At 43.2% G+C, this 20384-nt stretch overlaps 1 protein-coding gene across 3 annotated transcripts; it reads left to right on the top strand.

Annotated features, from left to right (window-relative positions):
* Nucleotides 1-1732: 1732 nt before the first annotated feature.
* Nucleotides 1733-10539, top strand: ATMIN (ATM interactor). Of its 3 annotated transcripts, none has more exons than XM_070397877.1 (4): nt 1733-2059; nt 6641-6766; nt 7540-7739; nt 8493-10539. In XM_070397877.1, the coding sequence occupies exons 1-4, from the start codon at nt 1733-1735 to the stop codon at nt 10303-10305; spliced, it is 2466 nt and encodes an 821-aa protein (XP_070253978.1). In that variant the 3' UTR covers nt 10306-10539. The 3 variants fall into 3 exon arrangements, with proteins under 3 accessions (XP_070253978.1, XP_070253979.1, XP_070253980.1); XM_070397878.1 differs by lacking the exon at nt 1733-2059 and adding an exon at nt 2763-3810 and having other exon boundaries at nt 5285-6766; nt 8493-10536; XM_070397879.1 differs by lacking the exon at nt 1733-2059 and adding an exon at nt 3836-5518 and having other exon boundaries at nt 8493-10536.
* Nucleotides 10540-20384: the final 9845 nt, after the last annotated feature.

The following is a 20384-nucleotide window of genomic DNA, read 5'->3' as shown; positions in this document are numbered from 1 at the left end:
ACTGCGTGGGAAAACATATTTGCCAATGTCATATCTGATAAGGGCCTAATCTCCAAAATTTATAGGGAACTCATACAACTTAACAAAAGGAAGATAGACAATCCAATCAAAAAATGGGCAAAGGACCTAAATAGACACCTTTCAAAAGAGGACACTCAGAAAGCCAAGAGACATATGAAAACATGCTCAAAGTCACTAATCATCCGAGAGATGCAAATCAAAACAACAATGAGGTACCATCTCACACCTCTCAGAATGGCCATCATCAACAAATCAACAAACGACAAGTGCTGGAGAGGATGTGGAGAAAAAGGAACACTTGTGCACTGCTGGTGGGAATGCAGACTGGTGCAGCCACTATGGAAGACAGTATGGAGCTTCCTCAAAAAACTAAAAATGGAACTCCCATTTGACCCTGTGATCCCACTTCTAGGTATATATCCCAAGAAACCAGAAACACCAATCAGAAAGGATATATGCACCCAGATGTTCATAGCAGCACAATTCACCATAGCTAAGACCTGGAAACAGCCTAAGTGCCCATCAGTAGATGAATGGATTAGAAAACTGTGGTACATGTACACGATGGAATACTATGCTGCTGTAAAAAAGAAGGAACTCTTACCATTTGCAACAGCATGGATGGAACTGGAGAGCATTATGCTAACTGAAATAAGCCAATCAATGAAGGAAAAGTACCACATGATCTCACTCATTCATGGATAATAAAGATCATTATAAACTTATGAACAAAAATAGATACAGAGGCAGAGCTGCCTCACACAGACTGTCAAACTGCAGCGGGAAGGCCGGGGAGGGTAGGGGGGCCGAAGGGGGGGTTAGAGATCAACTGAAGGACTTATATGCATGCATATAAGCATAACCAATGGACATAAGACACTGGGGGGTAGGGGAGGCTAGGGATTGTCAAGGGTGGGGGAAAAAAGGAGACATATGTAATACCCTTTGTAATACTTTAAGCAATAAAAAAAAATTTATTTCACTGCAGTCCTTACCCCTTCCTTTTGTCTATACCTGACCTACTATTATCATCAACATGACCTACCTAGTCCCTCTAGGTACTTGGGTTTTAGAACCCTGCCCTGAGCTATACTGTCTCCCATATAGTAATCAAATCTTATCCTTTAAAATACAAGCAAGTAAATCCAGCCTCCCTAAAATGATTAACTCTGTCAATTATAACAATCCTTTCGTTTGTATAATGTGACCTAGGATTAATTAGTTACTTCTCTGAAAAATGGAGGAAAACTTATAGTACTTGCCCGCTATGGCTGTTTTGAGGACATAACAAGACACTAAATGACAAATGCATTCTCCAGTGTCTGGCACATGGTAAACTAAATAAAACACAGCTGTAATTAACATAATGTTGCCTGTGCTGCTGTTGAACATTGGAGTTGTTTCTAATCTTTGGGAAGTAAAACTTCTGAACGCATCACTTTTTCTTCTCCAATTATTGCCTGATGTCAAGTTTCTTGGAAGCACAACCAACACCTTCTACCTGTTCATAGGAATCCCAGTGAAGTTTTGCAACCCTCCCGCCTCACCTGGCAGCAGCTCCCCGCTGACGTACACTTCAGTGCCTGCAGGGGGCGCCGCGTCCAGCCCAACCTGACCGGATGCTAATGAGCCTGGAGGCCCCGCCCCCTGCCGGAAGTGCAGTGTTAAGAGGCGGGGCCTGCGAGCTGGACCCGACTGCTGTGCGGGAGCCATGGCGGCCTCTGAGGCGGCGGCGGCGGGACCCGCGGCCCTGGCCTCGGGCGCCCCGGCCGTCCCGTCGGCCGCGAGGGGAGCCGCCGCCGCCTCGGGTTTGTGGGGACCCCCCGGACGGCTGAGGGGCAGCCGGCCTCGGCCCGCGGCGGCGAGGCAGCAGCCCGCGGGTCCGGCGCCGCCGGCCGGGGAGCTGATCCAGCCGTCGGTGAGCGAGCTGTCCCGGGCCGTGCGGACCAACATCCTGTGCACTGTGCGCGGGTGCGGCAAGATCCTGCCCAACAGCCCCGCGCTCAACATGCACCTGGTCAAGAGCCACCGCCTGCAGGTGAGCCCGCCGCCGACGGCGCCTCCTCAGGCCTGGCGCCGACAAAGCGCCCCGCTCGGGGGCGTGGGCGCCGGTCCTGCTCCCGGCGCGGCGCGGCCCGGGGTCTGGAATGCGCCGTGAGCCCAGCCTCCGCCGGCCTGCATCAGAGGGGCCTTCCGAGTACATAAAACGGGCCAAACCGAGGAGGGCGTCCCGGCCGGGGAGGAGGGAGCGAGGAAGCGGGAACGCGTAATCATAGGAAAACACTGTGTCATGCCGCTCGGACCAGCCGGGACTACCGGCCTCTAACTTCGCGGCCCGGGCGTAGATCTCGGTAGTTCTCTCCGCAACTTCGTGAGGTACGGACCTACCGTCCTCATTGCATTGATGAGAAACAGGTTACGGGGCTGAGGAGCGCTGGGATTTAAACCTGCTCTCTGGTTCTGAAGCCCGTGTGCTTTCCACCACGCCCACAATTCCTCCGTCGGGCCTTGATCCTGCCCCGTGGGCAGAGAGAGCTGGCTGCAGACCTGGCCGGGTCCTGCCCCGTGGGCAGAGGGAGCTGGCTGCAGACCTGAGCGGGTCCTGCCCCGTGGGCAGAGGGAGCTGGCTGCAGACCTGGCCGGGTCCTGCCCCGTGGGCAGAGGGAGCTGGCTGCAGACCTGGCCTTGATCCTGCCCCGTGGGCAGAGGGAGCTGGCTGCAGACCTGGCCTTGATCCTGCCCCGTGGGCAGAGGGAGCTGGCTGCAGACCTGGCAGTGACAAGTTTCTATGTCGGTAAAATCAGCGCAGAAATGAGACCTAAGGGAAATTTCTCCCGTGAGCGCGGTGTAATAATAGTCTGAACATCCCTTCCCCCTTATATAACATAGGGCAGTGATTTTCAGCCTTTAATGCACATCTGTGGAAGGCTTGTTAAAGATCCAGATGTTCAGTCCCACCCAGACCTATTAAATCATAATTTCCCAGTCATTATCATCGGAGGTTTCCTTCCACCACTTAGAGCCCTTCTTGGCCAACAGTGACATAATGTGAAACCCTAAGTCACTGAAAGCCGTCTTGTGAGTATGTAGCTTCTGACGGTCTGAATTGGTTAAGGAGAAAGCTTAAATTACCTGGCATATTGCATGCTTCTCCGTGGAGACGTCCTTAGAATCGGGCTTCTGATAAGAATTTAACAGCAGAAAGTCTAATAGCTATGGCAGATGTGTTGCCCATGAAGAGTGATCTGTTATTAGGCACCAAGTGAACAGAAATGCAACTGCCTTCCCTTAGGAGGACTAGGAGCCCCACACAGGAAATGTACATGGAGGGGTGCTGAGGGAGACCCTGCAGAGGAGTTTGGGGTTTCCTCCAGAACACAGGTGAAGTAACTCTGGGAATGGGCTTCTCTTTCCTGCTAACTTTTAACTAAATCCTTCCTTTTCTTAACCGTATTTATTTTCCTTAACCATATTTTTACTTGAGTGGATGAGTATACATTTGTAGGAATTCTGCAGCCTAATCCCTTGGTTCTCTTTAGCTCATATGCAGTCACCATCACCCACCTTCATCCCATAGCTAAGGCAGACATTACATCTCTGAGCACAAATGAAGCTGCCAGTCTAAGGAGGACCGTCCTTGTGTGGGCTGAACATCACTGTAGGAAGCACGTCTTAACACTTTATATTGTTCTTTTCTTTGGAATTGCTGTCTGGAGCTCTACATCTCTCAAGACTTTAAGAAGCATCTGTTTAGCATGAAGATAGCACTTACTCTTCAGGATTTTGATAGTATGTATACAGTAGGTTTATTTCTAATTATGTTTTTAAAATATGTAAAGTTCAGAATTCTGAAGATACCAATACAGAAAATATAATAGGCCTGAGGAGGAGGAATATGTGCAAGGAAAATAGAAACTTTGACAATCTTTACTGGGACTTCAGCCTTTCAGAGTATGCGTATCCTCGCTTAGAACATGTGTAATGTCATTCTTCAGTTCTAGTCAGATTCATTTTTCAGGTTTTTCTGAAGACGGCACTCAAGATCCCTTTCTAAACTAAAAATGTTGAACAATGAAAATGGGCTTTTCTGAGTTTCCTTCCAAAGTCACTAGGGAGACCTGTTTCAGTAGGAATTAAAGAAACCTCGCTGAGAACCATCATTGGTTTTTTTCTTGTCAAACGGGCTCACTTTCCTGAACCTCCCTTTCCTGCCTTTCTAACCATGGTACACAGCAGCCTCTGAGCATCTCATGTCTTGGTGGAAGGGGAGGAGGTCCACTTTCTTTAATGAAAGTGACCTATGTGACAGAATAACCATATCCAGATAGTAATGCCTCAGTTTGGCAAGTCTGTTTTCTTAGTCAGGATCTGGAATAGAGGCTCTTGAATTCAAACATTACTTTTGACACTTGATTGTTCTCAAAGTATTGGAAGGAGGAGGCCTGATAAGGGCTGACCGGGAGTTCCCCATGGTTTTAAAAGCAGTCTGTGTTTAGACAGAGACTCCACTACCAGCCAGTTTCTGTTCTGAAGCTAATCTTGAGTATATATTTGGTTGGCACATTTGCATAACATTCAGTGGAAATTTTCCCTTTCATTCTCTTGGTTACAGCTACTTGCATATTTCTAGTTCCTCTCCTAATTTTTATTTTTTCAAATTATGATAATTTTTATTCCTTTCCCTGTTAGTTGCTATATGGTTCCAATTCTATTCTAATCTTTCTTCATAGGATACCCTGCCCATAACCAAATATCCCTTAACATAAATGATTAACAAACCCTTCTGAAAGATAATGGATAAGAGTGGGATTGTAAGGTAAAGGGTACATGCTGCATTTTTGTTTTATGTGGCTTCTTAAAATATATGTCTATATTTCATATCCTATAAGAAAATACGGAAATATCCTACTTCAGCCTTGCCCAGGGGGCGATCCATATAGAAATGAAAGCTGGTGATTCAGGGAAAGGAGTAGTAGGAGTAAGTGGGCGTTTCTTGTTTGTTAGAAATTCTTTTATTCATTGTGTTTGAAAGCAGTGAAAAGGACAGGAGGACCCTTAAAGAACCTTTTATCTAGCAACATTTGTATTTTTAAAACATGGCTTAGCGACCTGGTTGGTGTGGTTCAGTGGTTGACCCAGGAACCAAAAGGTCACTGGTTCGATTCCTGTTCAGGACACATGCCCGGGTTGTGGGTTTGATCCCCAGTAGGGGCGTGCAGGAGGCAGTCAATCAATGATTCTCTCATCATTTTTTTCCCATTAGAAAATATTCACATCAAAATTTCCTGAGATGTTAACAACTTGAGGTTTAGCAGTAAACTGTCTCATACTCGCACATTCTCTCCTTTGTCGCCTGAGAGACCCATGACTGATGATTCAGGTATCAACATGAAAGGGTTGTCGAGAACCGAAGTTTTGTTTGACAATCGAGACATTTTTTCATGAAAATTTGGTCAAGAACCGAATTGTTCAAGATGGGAGACATTCGAGAACTGAGGTTTGACTTTGAAAACTCCTAGCCCAAAAGTTAATCACATTTAATAATAAGAGATTATTAAGATTATGTACAAGTTAATATATATAAAGTGCTTAGAACAGTGTCTAACACTAGTAAAAGTTTTGTTAGTACTGGCATTTATAATAATTACTAAATTTCAAACATAGCATGCTATATAAAAGTTGTGTCAACTAGCTTTAGCTACTTTAGCGGCAGTGTGATAATTGGAGAAAGTCACAGTGCTTTTTATCAGGAAGGCCACCATCATAGGAAGGCTTTTTCAGGAGTTCATACTAAGACGCTGGGCATGAGATAAAAGGGAAAGGAAGACTTAAGGATGATATAGAAATCTTGAGCCTTATAAACTGTAAATATACCACTTTGCAAATAGAGAAGATTGCTTCAAGTTGTTGACTTGAAGAACCTGTAGAAAATTTTTATGAGTTTTTAAGAGTTTTTGTGCCCCAAACAGAAGACATGCCTAGAAGCAAAATCTCAACAGACTGAGGAAAATGTTTTCCAGAATGACAGTTTGCAGTTTCTTTTATACACTTAGAATTAGGAGGGAAGTAAAGAAGATTACATGCAAGTGGGAGAATGTAAGGCAGGGAAATATTTATGATTGGATCTGAGGGATGAAAAAGTAGCATTTCACAGGAATGTTAACCTAGATGCACAAAAACAATGCACAGGGCTTGCAAAGATGAACTTCTACTAGGGAAGTTATAGACCTGAGGCATGACTATCCACCATGACCGGCCCAGTTAGGAATTTATAATCAGATCACCATGGGAAATTACTTTGTTAGATTTGTTACAGAAGCCCTTTTTCATCCACAAAGGGAAGATATTGTAGGTTTAGAATGGATAGTTTAAAGGAATAGATCGAATTTGAAACAACATGGTTTGAGCTATCGTTTATACATCATAAAGTTTACCTACTTTAAGTGAATAACTCACTTATTTTAGCATTGTGCAACCATCACCACAATTCAGTTTTAGAATATTTTCATCTCCCAAATAAGATCCCTTGTTCCCATCTTTAGTCATTCCTTGTTTTTACTCCCAGTCTGTTGTATTGTTTTTTTGAAAATAATTGTTTAAAGTAATTTTTCTTTTTCAGGATGGCATAGTAAATCCAACAATAAGAAAAGATTTGAAAACTGAACCAAAATTCTACTGTTGTCCAATTGAAGGATGTCCTAGAGGTCCTTACAGGCCATTTTCTCAATTTTCTCTTGTAAAACAGGTATTTTACTTATCTTAAGTATACTTCTCTGAGGATGAAATGCAAACGGTATAAACCTAGTGTGCATTCTAATTACTTATCAAACATAACGAGAATTGAGCAGAAAGTTGTGTGAGGATATCCACCCAAAAGTCTTCCAATTGGAAAAGGTGAGTAAGGTATAATGCAAGTGAAGGAGACGTGCCTTGTTCTGGAGGGAAAGATGTCCAGAAGTGGATTCAGAGAGAAAGAGAAGATGGCTCATTCAAAGAATGAGAACACGTGTACTTCGTATCTCTTATGTGAATCTGTGCCTTCAAGGTTAGACAAGCAAAGGCACAAAGGAAATGTTCTCCCAAAGGAGTAAGATAAGGCAGAATTTCAGAAACAGCTACCTTAAGGGGCGGGAGGGGGCCCAGCAACTGGGAAAGGAGGTGATTCAGGACTGCAAAAAATAGACAGCTGAAATACTTCCCAGAGGGTTTGCTGGAGGAGGTCCTATAAAAAGTATTGCAAAAACTTTTTATTCTTCCTACAGCAGTTATTTGTAGATCAGAACCTAAATTCTGGGTACTATGGATTATTTCTAAAACTGTCTTCACACTTTTCACAAAGTAGAAGTGATAGGGAAAAGAGGCATATGATAAAGTGCAATTTGCTTGCTTCTACATTCTTTGATTTGGACTGCTATGTTTTATCGTGTAAAATCATTGTTAACTTGGGTATGTGGATGGTTTTTGAAATGTTTTGAGCAGTTGCAGTTTTTCATTCTGGTTCCTTTGTGTTCTTCCTAGCACTTTATGAAAATGCACGCTGAAAAGAAGCATAAATGTAGTAAGTGCAGCAATTCATACGGCACTAAATGGGACTTAAAAAGACATGCAGAGTATTGTGGCAAGACCTTCCAGTGCACATGTGGCTGTCCCTATGCAAGTAGAACTTCATTACAGTCCCACATCTACCGAACTGGCCATGAGATCCCTGCAGAGCACAGGTAAAGGGGAAGAAATGGTGGCCCAAAAGTCAGTAGCTGTGGGAAGAGTTTCAAATGAAACTTCCTGGAAAGCTCTTAGTGTAGGAAGAAAGGAGGAATAATGGAGAAAAGGTAAGACATGGAAGAAGGGAACTTGCAGAAAGGTAGCAGTACTAATAAAGGATCCATGTCTACTTAATCCGGTTGTTCTTCCTTATTCTTTCTGCCAACTTCTTTTGAGGGTCCCTTAATCTGAAACTATACTTCATTTTATTTATTTACTTTTTTTTTTTTATCCTCACTCAAGGATTTATTCATTGATTCCAGAGAGAAGAAGGGAGAGAGAGAAGCATCAATTGGTTGCCTCCCGTATGCACTCTGACTGGGGATTGAACCCACTACCTAAGTATGTGCCCTGACTGGGAATCAAACCCTGCAACCTTTTCATATACAGGAAGACACTCCAACCAACTGAGCCATCCAGCCATGGCTATACTTCATCTTAAAGGCCAGATTTATATTTGGGGTATAAGCTGCTTGCTTTAGAAATGATAAAAGTTGCATTATTTAATCTGTTAGCATCCTTATGCTTACAAATCTAAGTTGAGTTCTAGTACTTAGAGCTGTATCCCCCACCCCCCGCTTTCTACTTCCCTGTTTGCATATTCCTGAACTTCTGCCTGCCATACAGCAGGCCCAGTTCTCAAAGAGGTGTAAAAGAAGGAATTTCTCTTCACTGGATTGATTCTGACCTCTTTTTACTGTCATTTTCAGAGATCCACCTGGTAAGAAAAGAAAAATGGAAAACTGCCTGCACAACCAGAAGTTGTCCAATAAAACCATTGAATCCTTGAGCAACCAACCAACCCCAAGACCAGACACTCAAGAATTAGAAACTTCAGAAATAAAGCTAGTTGCTTCTTTTGAAGCCTCCTGTGGCTCTAATGCCAGAAAGCAGACTCTTACAACAGCACCAAAATATCCTCAGAAATTGCTTTTACCAAAGCCCAAAGTGGCTTTGGTTAAACTACCTGTTATGCAGTTTTCTCCTATGCCTGTCTTTGTGCCTACAGCTGACTCCTCGGCCCAGCCTGTGGTGTTAGGTGTTGATCATCAGGGCTCTGCCTCCGGTGCTGTGCACTTACTGCCCTTGTCAGTAGGAACTCTGATTCTTGGCCTTGATTCAGAAGCCTGCTCTCTTAAGGAGAGCCTTCCTCTTTCAAAAATTATAAATCCTGTTGCTGTTGAGCCAATTAGTACAGGTGTTCAAGTGAACTTGAGTAAAAATCCATCTAATCCTTCACAAGAACTAGGGAACGCATGTCAAAAGAACAGCATTTCTTCAATCAATGTACAGACAGATCTGTCTTACACCACACAACACTTTATACCTTCTGCACAGTGGGTCAGCCCTGATTCCTCTGTATCGTCTTGTTCTCAAACTGATTTGACTTTTGGGTCTCAAGTTTCCCTTCCCATTAGTGTTCATACCCAAACATTTTTGCCCAGTTCTAAGGTAACTTCATCTATAGCTGCTCAGACTGATGCGTTTTTAGATGCTTCTTTCCAGGCAGGTGGAATCTCCAGAGAAACTCAAACCAGTGGAATGGGAAGTCCAACAGATGACCGAGTACAGATGGACCAAGCTGTGATGTGCGGAGACATTTTTGAGAGTGTCCATTCATCATACAGTATTTCTACAGACAATATTATAAGCAGCAGCTTAGTAGGAGAGACTGTTACTCATGGTTTGTTACCTCAGAACCACCCTAAGACTTTAAGTCAAGATATTGAGAAATCTGCACCAGTTATAAACTTCAGTGCACAGAACAGTATGCTTCCTTCACAGAACATGACAGATAATCAGACCCAAACGATAGATTTATTAAATGATTTAGAAAACATTTTATCCAGTAATCTGCCTGGGCAGACACTGGACAATCGTAGTCTTCTGTCTGACACAAACACTGGACCTGATACCCAGCTCCCATCTGGTCCAACCCAGAATCCTGCAATTGATTTTGATATCGAAGAGTTCTTTTCGGCCTCAAATATTCAAACTCAAACTGAAGAGAGTGGGCTTAGCAGCATGACCACTGAGCCAGTCTTAGAATCACTGGACATAGAGACCCAAACTGACTTCCTACTTGCAGACACCTCTGCCCAGCCCTACAGTTATAGGGGAAATTCTAATTTCTTAGGCCTTGAAATGTTTGACACACAGACACAGACAGATTTAAACTTCTTTTTAGACAGTAGCCCTCATCTGCCTCTGGGAAGTATTCTGAAACACTCCAGCTTTTCCATGAGTACTGATTCATCCGACACCGAGACCCAAACTGAAGGGATCTCTGCTGCTAAAAACATCTCTGCTCTAGAAAGCAAGGTTCAGTTAAATAGCACAGAAACACAGACCATGCATTCTGGCTTTGAAACCCTGGGGAGCTTGTTCTTCACCAGCAATGAAACTCAAACAGCAATGGATGACTTTCTTCTTGCTGATTTGGCCTGGAACACGATGGAATCTCAGTTCAGCTCTGTAGAAACCCAAACATGTGCAGAACCACAAACAGTCTCCAACTTCTAAAAGTGAAGTCCATGTGTGGAACAGCATTTACAATTTCCTTGATTTAGAAAATGAAGAGTGGAGACAACAGTATTAACTCTATTGAATGTAGTTAATATGCAGTTGCTTCTGTTTGAGGTTCTTTGCCTTTTGTACTTGTAAACATGAAATTTGTGTATAAATGTGAGTGTATTATAAAGTGAAGATGTTGACCTAAAAAGGGTTGTATTGTGTTGCCTACATTTGCCCTTTCACAGCTAGTGGTTCCATCTTAAAAAGGCGGGGGGGGGGGGGGGGGGGGGGGCGGGGGGGGGGCGGGGGGGGAGGGGCATTTCACACCTTTAAAACCCATCAAGTCATTTAGGTAAAGCCAAGCTTACCAAGTACTAGGGTACAGACTTTTCAAATCTCCAAAATAATTTAGTCAAAGTGTGACTTGCTTAAATCTCACCTAAAATATTTTTGACAATGCTTGTTAGAAATTCCTTTTCCTGATAGTAATACCTAAAGAAATTTGATGCTGCACCATCAGGTTTAAACACCTATGCATAGATGGTTTGAGACTCCTACTGTCCGCAGCTTCAGCTGCGTTGACCTCTATCTCTTCTGCATTGCAGACACAAAAGAAAACTACATCTGCCTTTAGCTTTTCATGTCATTGTCATCCCTTCTCTACATGAACTACTATTGATACCAATGTAAGTGTACAGATGTAAAATTACTGCTTAAGGTAGTAGTGTAAATAGTGTTCCTTCTAGTCATGGAATCATGCCTATTAGCCCATACCGAGTGTGCCCTACAAACATCCCCTCCCATTCTCCACAGTAGGCCAGGGTGGTGCTCAGAGCTGTTTGGCTCTTTGTCAAAGTGCACAGGCTGGATCTGAGTTGTGTCACTCTAAATATATATATATATATGTATATGACACTCCCCCTAGGTTTCAATTCATAGCAATATCTTGAAAGAGAAGAGTGCAATCAATAATATATATATATATGACACTCCCCCTAGGTTTCAATTCATAGCATTATCTTGAAAGAGAAGAGTGCAATCAATAATTATATTAAAGTGACTTCATCCACCTCTCATCTTTTCCTTGAATAAGGAAAGACATTAATCTAGCAAGGATATTATTTGTGCCTTGAGGATAACGATTACATAATAGATCCAGCTTCTGCATTTTGTTGCTTCATTTGTTTAGAAAAGGTAATACTAGCCAGTCTTCAAAGAAAACTACGTTGAAGACTGCTTCAATAATCATCTATTTTGAGATGGGAGCATGGTCAAGGATGCTTTGGGAATTTTCTATATTTAGGAGATCCTGAATTCTTGACTGTTGGCCAACTTTCAGGCAAATAAAAATCAGTGCAGCCAGTAGGTTTTCTAACTTCACCAAAAAAAATAATAATAAATGCTCTGTTCCTTCTGTGACACATGCTTGTGCCGCTGAAGGTTAAATCCTCAAAATGAAACCTAAGGAGGGGACTAATAATTCATTAAGTTGTGTTGATAATTCCTATTTCATAGAATTTTTGTTCGCTGTGGATAAAAAACATCCTGAGCTCCACCCGGTAGATAAAAGTTTGCTTTGGTCACAGTTGCCTATGAATATGAATTTCAAAACAAGCATAAGCCTTAATTAACATTTCATTGTTTTAGAATCATCACTGCCTTAATGTTCAAACACCTATTTAAGTCCTAGTAAAGGAGAAATGCATGCTTGTTTATGGCTTTTGTCAATATAAATGCAGTGATCTATGGCTTTAAATTTTTTTTTGTTTCTGTGACAGTATTTGTTAATCCAGCCAATGGAGTTATTTATAGAAAATGGAGCATGTAATAGTTCATGTATAAGAAAGCACTGTTTCCCAAAACCTTAGTTACCTGACTTGTTCTAAGAATTATTTGTAAAAACTCAATTCAGTGATTAAACAGAAGTAAGAATTCTCCCTTTTTTTCTGTGAATTCTTCGACTTACTCATAATGTGACTTACGTTGTTGCCTTAATTTTTCAAACTTGTCTTCTGAAAGTCACATGATGAAATGATTGTGCCTAGTTATTTTCATTATTTTACTTCTGATCATAAAAACATGCTAACAGTTTTCCTAATAGAAAATGAAAAGACACTCCATTTTAAAGTTTCTATTTTGATGTAAAGTTTTTATTTTGATAAAAACTATACACCTTACGATATAAGTTTTTGGAAAATTTATTCAAAGGAAATGACTTCAATTAATACATTTGCCAAATGTGACCATTTATACTGTGATGACTTTTTGTAAATAATGTGGTTCTGGCTTAAGAGAGGGAAAAAAAAGGAAGGGTTAAAATATAAGTAGTTCTTTGCTTGGTCACTAATTTACAGGAAAATCAAATCACTGCTTCTATTTCCCTTGACATAAAGGAAATATAAAGGTAGAAAATTTTTGTAGATTTACCTGAAAGATGCCATGGAAGATTTGAAGCTACTTTTGATGGGAAGAAAATGTATCAGTGCCAATCTAGTTGTGAAGTTGTGTTATTTTATTTATAGTGGCAAATGACAGGTTGATATTTACATGTCATCCTTCATGGCCTTAATTTAATTATTTTTTAATCCTCACCGGAGGATATGTTTTTTTCATTGATTCTAGAAGGAGGAAGGGAGAGAGAGAGAGAGAAACATCAATTGGCTACCTTATGCACACATGGGTATGTGCCCTGACTGGAACAGGAACCAAACCCACAACCCTTCGGTGCTCGGGATGGCGCTCTAACCGCTGAGCACACAGGCCAAGGCCTATGGCCTTAATTTTAGAGTGTCTATCTTCATTCCAGTAGAAAACTGCACTTCAAAGCCTGTCATCTAATATTGACTGTGAAGAGAACTTAACAGTATTTTTAGATTAGTGCTTCTCAAACTTGTCCTCAGGAGGCTTAAGTAAGTCAGGGGGCGGGGGTGGATTTAGGGATGAAGGCTTTGAAGTCCCAAGTATTGTGCAGTTTATTTTCCTTATATTTCACAGTATATGTGTGGGTGTTCTCATCTGAAGCCTGTTAAACTACCACTGATTGGATTTGACACTGGAAGAGGACAGGTCTATCTTTGGTTTATGCATAATCCAGCGTCTAAAATACTTGTTCAATGACATGAATTTTAATCCAGTTGCTAAAGCAAGATGTTGGCTATTATAATGTTCTTATGGCCTAGAAGATAGTCTGCTAAATACTATTGTTTTGCAATGTTTACATCCAAAGGATTAAGTTATGTGAACTGTATTTATTAGCAGATACACTGATATATTGTTTACCTATCAAGAGAGGCAGACTAGAGAGCAAATGGAGAGGAATCTTAGTTTGTCAGGGTTCTAAAACATTAATAAATATGGGTACTACATTTAAAAATATACATGTTTGACCCTGGTTGGTGTGGCTCAGTAATTAAAGCCTTGGTCCGCACACCCAAGGGTCTAGGGTTTAATTCCCAGTCAAGGGCAGGTACCTGGGTTGCAGGTTGGAACCCCAGCCCCTGTTGGAGTGTGTGCTGGAGGCAATCAATCAATGTGTCTCACATCTATGTTTCTTTCTTCCTCCCTCTCTCTTTCTCTCCCTCTTCCTCCCTCCCACTCTCTTTAAAAATCAATGGGAAAGCCCTAACCCATTTGGCTCAGCAGGTAGAGCGTCAGCCTGTGGACTGAAGGGTCCCGGGTTCGATCTTGGTCAAGGGCACATGCCCGGTTGTGGGCTTGATCCCCAGTAGAGGGTGTGCAAGAGGCAGCCGATCCATGATTCTCTCTCATCATGGATATTTCTATCTCTCTCCCTCTCCTTTCCTATCTGAAATCAATAAAAGTATATATTTTTTTAAAATCCTCAAATGTCAAAAAAAAAAATCAATGGGAAAAATATCCTTGGGTGAGGATTAACTATATATCTACATTAATAAAAGAGAAACATGGTAGTTAGCGTACGACCACTACCCTTCCCATTGGCTAATCAGCATATCCTTATGCAAATTAACTGTCAGCCAAGATGGCGGCTGGCAGCCATGCACTGAAGCGAACAGGGAGGCTTGCTTGCTCCAGTGACTGCAGACTCCAACGTTCTCCACCTCACTTGCCAGCCTCTCAGCTGCAACTCTAAGCAACTATGTAACAAATATAGAAGCTAAACAAAATATAGAAGCTAAACAAAACCCTAGAAACCAGCCAGCCGGACCACAACATTGTATCAATATTTTCAGCAGCGAGGCCTCAGAGCTAAAGCTGGCCCAGAATAAAAAAGAAAAAGAAAAAAAGGAGCAGTTGGGAGCTTCAGTCACCCGCCAGCCTGAAAACGGCCATCAGCCCCTCAGCCAGACTGGCCAGGCACCCCAGTGGGGACCCCCACCCTGATCCAGGACACCCTTCAGGGCAAACCAGCCGGCCCCCACCCGGGCACCAGGCCTCTAGCCTATATTGTAAAAGGGTAATATGCCTCCCGGCACCCGGATCAGCGGAGCAGCGAGGCTCCCGGCACCGAGATCAGCGTGACAGGGGGCAGCGCCCAAACCCCCTGATCGCCCTGCGGCTCTGTGTGTGACAGGGGGCGGGGCCACAACCTCCCTATCCGCCCTGCTCTGTTTGTGAGAGGGGAAGGCGCCCCAACCCCCTGATCAGCCCTGCTCTGTGCCTGATAGGAGGGAGCTCCCCAACCCCCTGATTGCCCTGCGGCTCTGTGTGTGACAGGGTGCGGTACCCCAAGCACCCCCCCCCCCCCAAGGGCCCTGCTCTGTGTGTGACAGGGTAGAGCCATAACCTCTCCATCAGCCCTGCCCTGAGTGTGACAGGGGTGGCGCCCCAACCCCCTGATCGGCCCTGCTCTGTGGGTGATAGAGGGTGGCGCCCCAACCCCCCTCCACGGGCCTTGCTCTGTGTGTGACAGGGTAGAGCCATAATCTCCCCATTGGCCCTACCCTGAGTGTGACAGGTGCAGCGCCCCAACCCCCTGATCCGCCCTGCTCTGTGTGTGACAGGGGGCAGTGCCCCAACTCCCCTATCGGCCCTACTCTGTGAGTGACAGGGGGGAGCTCCTCAACCCCCTGATCGGCCCTGCTCTGTGCATGACAGGGGGGAGCTCCCCAACCCCCTGATCAACCCTGCTCTGTGTGTGACAGGGTACGGAGCCCCAACCCCCCTGATGGGCCCTGCTCTGTGAGTGACAGGGGGCAGCGCCCCAACCCCCTGATTGGCCCTGCTCTGTGCGTCACAGGGGGTGGCGCCGCAACCTCCCCATCGACCCTGCCTTGAGTGTGACAGGGGGCGGCGCCCCAACTCCCCAATCGGCCCTGCTCTGAGCCTGACCAGGGGCTGCACCTAGGGATTGGGCGTGCCCTCTGCCACCCGGGAGCAGGCCTAAGCCAGCAGGTCGTTATCTCCCGAGGGGTCCCAGACTGCGAGAGGGCACAGGCCGGGCTGAGGGACCGCCCCCCCTCCCTCCCCCCCCAAGTGCACAAATTTTTGTGCACCAGGCCTCTAGTATATATATATATATATGAAAGAAGCAAGTGCCCAAATGATGTGAATGAATAAAAGCATTTTCTATAATTCTTGAACTAGAAGAGTACCAATATTCATTCAGTTCTTTCAACCAACTTTTCAAGAACTCCAAATTTTTATCTTACTAATAAGTACATTTGTAATTTTATTCTAAATCCACAATTTCAAAAATAGTGAAGGTTGGCAAGCATAGGGAAAACTATTACCAAGGCTCTTCCATTAATTGTTGATACTTTACGCTCACGCAAGTTAATATTACAGAACATAAGGCTGGAAAAATGACAAAATTGAAACAAGTGATTCTCTTTTTTAGCTTATCAGTAAAATTTCAGAAAATGAAAAAATTTTTGAAAAAAATGTATCTCCATGGCAACTTTGTCATTCTCAAAAGTATAAATGTTATCTCAATGTGAACAACAGACTTTTTTTCCCTAAAGGAGTGAGCTTAATAACATGGTATGTGTCAGTAAGACCTTGTTCCAGGCCTGGCATCTTCTTACTCCTTCTGCTTGCGGCGTTTTACTCTTTGCTTTCTGATGATTCACTGCGTTTTCCATGCCCTGGGTGAAATACTTGGTCTTATGATTGCATCTCAAACATGTTGCTGCTTAGGGCTGAATTTGATACTGATCCCTCTCCTACTTTATCTCATTTTTCCTGTGCTATAAGAAGAAATTTAGTGACTTCAGAAAATCTAGAGTTCATGCTGCAATAAAAATGTGGCAGAAGTCTGTGCATCTGAATTAACTTACCACAAAAGAATATTTACCCTTAAAATGCTCCTCAAAAACTTTTCCCTAATTAAAAAGTGAGCCTTCAAAAATTAAGATTTTATATTACACTTTTGAGAAACCATCCAAACTTTGGCAAGTTATGCTTTAGGAGTTATTTATATTGTCTATTTCAGTTCATGATAATTTTTGTTTAGCTATACTGAAGTCTGGTACTATTAGTGAATTGTAAGCTAGTGTCAATTTTTTCTCTTTTTCACCTTTTTTTGGTTAAGATGTGGTATATTTTTAAACTACTTAAATCACTGTTCTCTAACAAGATATGTACCTGAGTAGGTCTTCAGATTTACAGTTCTCTAAATAGCTACCATAATGACAAGTGTCTCTCTGATATTCCATTTTCCTGAAATTACATTAGAGAAATCAGACAAAAGGATTTGGGTAAATTGCCACAGAAATTGCACCTTCACAAGTGAAGAGTATCAGGACCAGTGGTATTTGTCCCGAATTAAATGTTTTATTCAGAGATTATGAGTTTTCTTCACAGCAACATGCAGATTAAAACAAATGAAATTACTAACAGCCCTTTCACATTGAGGACTTGGTTAATAGTCATAACCCTCCTGTGGTGCTGAAAATAAGACTAGTTTATAGAATATTTTCAAGTTCACTGTTTTTAAAAATATATATATTTTTATTGATTTCCAAGATGAAGGGAGAGATAGCAACAACAATGTGAGACAATCATTAATCGGCTGCCTCCAGCTTGCTCCCTGTTGGGGATTGAGCCTGCAACCCGGGCATGTACCTTGACTGGGAATTGAACCCGGGACCTCTTGGTCTATGGGACAATGCTCAATCCACTGAGCCACCACAGCCAGGCAACAGAATGCTGGTGTTTAGACGGGTGCAGGGAAAATTCAGGCAAAACAGGATGAAGAAAAGAACCAGGGGCTAAAGATAGCCCATGGATTGATTAACAGGGTCCCAAGCAAAGAGCCTTTAGTTCAAGTTACAAAGCTGAGCTGTGAGGACTATTAAAGATAGAAGATCCTTCAAGATCCAAATAACAACTCACCATGCCCATACGCTTTCTATACAACTTTGAAGTCACTATCCATTAAGGGAAATAAATGATTCAGCTATTCATATTTGATCTGATTAGTACATTCAGGAAAACCACAAATCTGTTGTTTTACATACCTCATCATCCTCACCACAGGAATGACATTCTCCAGCCCTCCTTCCTGCCTTATGTGGTATTTTCCACCCAGTGCTCCAACTGTCCCCCACCTGGGAGACATATTGGACCCTCCAGACCCTACCTGGCCTGACTAAACGCAATCTCTCTGATTGGATTCTCCTTGGGTTACAGAAGAACACGATCCCTGATGCACATGCATACACTCAGCATAAAGAGATAATTCCCCAAAGGAGGTTTGAACTTTTAGAAACAATGCCTTGAAAACAAGTGGAATTGTTTTATTGTGTGACCAGCTAGTAGATTAGCCTGGGCAGCAAGAGCATAACCTTGAGTCTCTCATGGCTCCCAGTTAGCCTAGCAGACAGCAGAAAAGTGATCTCTGTGGGACCAGCAACTGCCTTGGTCTCTCCTCTGTCATGGCCACAGGAGCCCCTTTGTTTCTTACTTCCCCACCTTGCTTCTCAGGAGCCCCTAAACTATAGCACCAAGTGGGCCCAGGTCCAGACACCCCAAAAATCCCCAGATGTGAGGCCTCCAGCTGTGCAGCTTGGCCTGTTTGGCCAGCTAGGGGTGCCCACAGGGAGATGGTCTGGGCTTCTGTGGTCTCACTGGGTCCTAAGGCTCCTACACTTAGAGGGGGAGATTGAAAGCAAATTTGATTCTGGGCTCAAATCATTTTATAGCATGATCTTTGAAGTACAGATAAATTCCATAATAGAGGCAAAGTCCAGAATGAAAAGAGAGTAAAGCTAAAAATTAGGGAAAGTCTCCCTGAGTAGCCAAAGTCCTATGTACTTGTCCAAATGTATGTAGCCAGGCCTAGAATTAGAATAGATTTAAAATCTCCCCCTTGCCCTTCAAACATGTCACCCCTTCATCTCTCTGTCAGGTTGACATTCTGTCTGTCCAACATCTCCCACCCCTCTGGCCATTCCTTTGCCTCACCTAGACCCTCAGCAGCATTCCCAGACCTCAACCCAGCCTCACCTAATAGGTGATCTCAGGCCCTGTGTCGGACGCTACCACAATTCCGCTTCTTGATTTTTAAGTTTACAAGAAAAATGGGAGTTTAACTCATGAGACATCCAAAAATAATAGACTGAGGGATGAAACACAGAGCTCTTCATGCTTGGTTTTGAAAGGACTAAAGGAACCAAAACCTATTGAGATCATCTCCTTGAGTTAGGAAGAAGGCCACTGGGACCTATATAACATGCTTGACTCCTTATTTCCCCTGTGAGTTTTCTTAGTGACCTAGAACCCTGATGGGGCCTGCATTCTAGTAAACATTTAGCCCTTATCTAGTCTTGGACATCAAAGACCAGTTTTGGCGTCCCAATTTTCTGAATGGAAATTGGGACAAGGTCTACAATGACTTTATCCACAGAGAAACAAACGAAACCTGGGCCAATGCAAATAGTATCCCTAAAGGGACTTCATCAGGTGCATGAATAATTATCTAACAAAGGGATGCCAAGGGAACATTCTTATACATTCACAGAGGAATGTTCTACTCAATATTTTGTTGACCAAATTAATTATTTGCTCCAAAAGATGGATACTATGAATCTTTAGTATATTGGCTCATTTTTTGTTCAGACTGGCCTTCCTGTTAACTCTAAATTATTCCTATACTAGGGGCCCAGTGCATGAATTCGTGCACCTTGAAAGGAACTGTGGGCCACAAGGCTGCAGTGGGTACAGGGGCGGGTCTCGGCCCATTCTCCACACCCCTGCCCAGCCCATCCTGTTGCACCCCCCTTCCCTGGCTGTCAGCAGCCCTGCTCCTGCTGCCACTGCTCCCACGTGCTGATGGCTCCAGGCCCCGCTCGCACCTGCTGACACCCCTGGTGGTCAGCACACGTCATAGTGACCGGTTGTTTGGTTGTTCTGCTGTTTGGTTTATTTGCATATTAGCCTTTTATTATATAGGATAGGATGTTTACCCCCAATCTGTAGAATTTATAACTCCATCTCATCAAAAGAATTTTTCATAAGAAAGAAATATTAAGTTGTAACTTATAACAGTGTTTTTAAACTGCCTCAAGAATTCGAAAGTAGTTGGGCCAGTGTGGTTCAGTTGTTTGAGCATTGTCTTGTACACTGAAAGGTCACCAGTTCAATTCCCAGTCAGGGCACATGCCCAAGTTGAGGGTTCAGTCCCTAGTTGGGTTGCATGCAAGAGGCAACTGATGGATGTTTCTCTCTCACATTGATGTTTCCCTGTCTCCCCTCCCCCTCTCTCTCTGAAATCAATAAAAACATATATTTTTAAAAAGATCTCAAAAGTAAATGTATCTAGGCTAAGTAGGTGGGGCTCCATTGCTCACTCATGCTGGTCCATACCCTTCCCTCCCAACCAGATACTTTTGACTCTTTCACATATTGAGCTTATTATTCTGCTGTTTGTAAAGGGGACTTGGAAAACCACTGACTTAGGTGGACAGGCTGCCATTCCTAGATTGTCCTCAAACAGTACCAGCTCCAACACCCCCACTGTCAAGAAACAGTGGGAAATCAAGGTCTTTTCTTGAGGATAGAATCCAGATGTTTCCTTCATTCAGGGAAGAAGGGATGGATGGAAGCTACAAATTGCTTCTAGACTTTAAAGAAGTGTCCAACTTAAGTAGGCAAAATATACCTTTTAA

Source organism: Myotis yumanensis, unplaced genomic scaffold, assembly GCF_028538775.1.
Source record: "Myotis yumanensis isolate MYYU_CA2020_CCGP unplaced genomic scaffold, mMyoYum1.0.hap1 SCAF_18, whole genome shotgun sequence".
In the NCBI taxonomy this organism is placed as follows: domain Eukaryota; kingdom Metazoa; phylum Chordata; class Mammalia; order Chiroptera; family Vespertilionidae; genus Myotis; species Myotis yumanensis.
The sequence above is the reverse complement of the archived record's forward strand: the minus strand, read 5'-3'. Positions and strand labels throughout refer to the sequence as shown.

Coding starts and splice junctions, on each gene's coding strand:
- ATMIN (XM_070397877.1), top strand. CDS start 1,733: ATGGCGGCCTCTGAGGCGGCGGCGGCGGGACCCGCGGCCCTGGCCTCG. Junction 6,767..7,539: donor AATTTTCTCTTGTAAAACAG/GTATTTTACTTA, acceptor TGTTCTTCCTAG/CACTTTATGAAAATGCACGC. Junction 7,740..8,492: donor GAGATCCCTGCAGAGCACAG/GTAAAGGGGAAG, acceptor TGTCATTTTCAG/AGATCCACCTGGTAAGAAAA.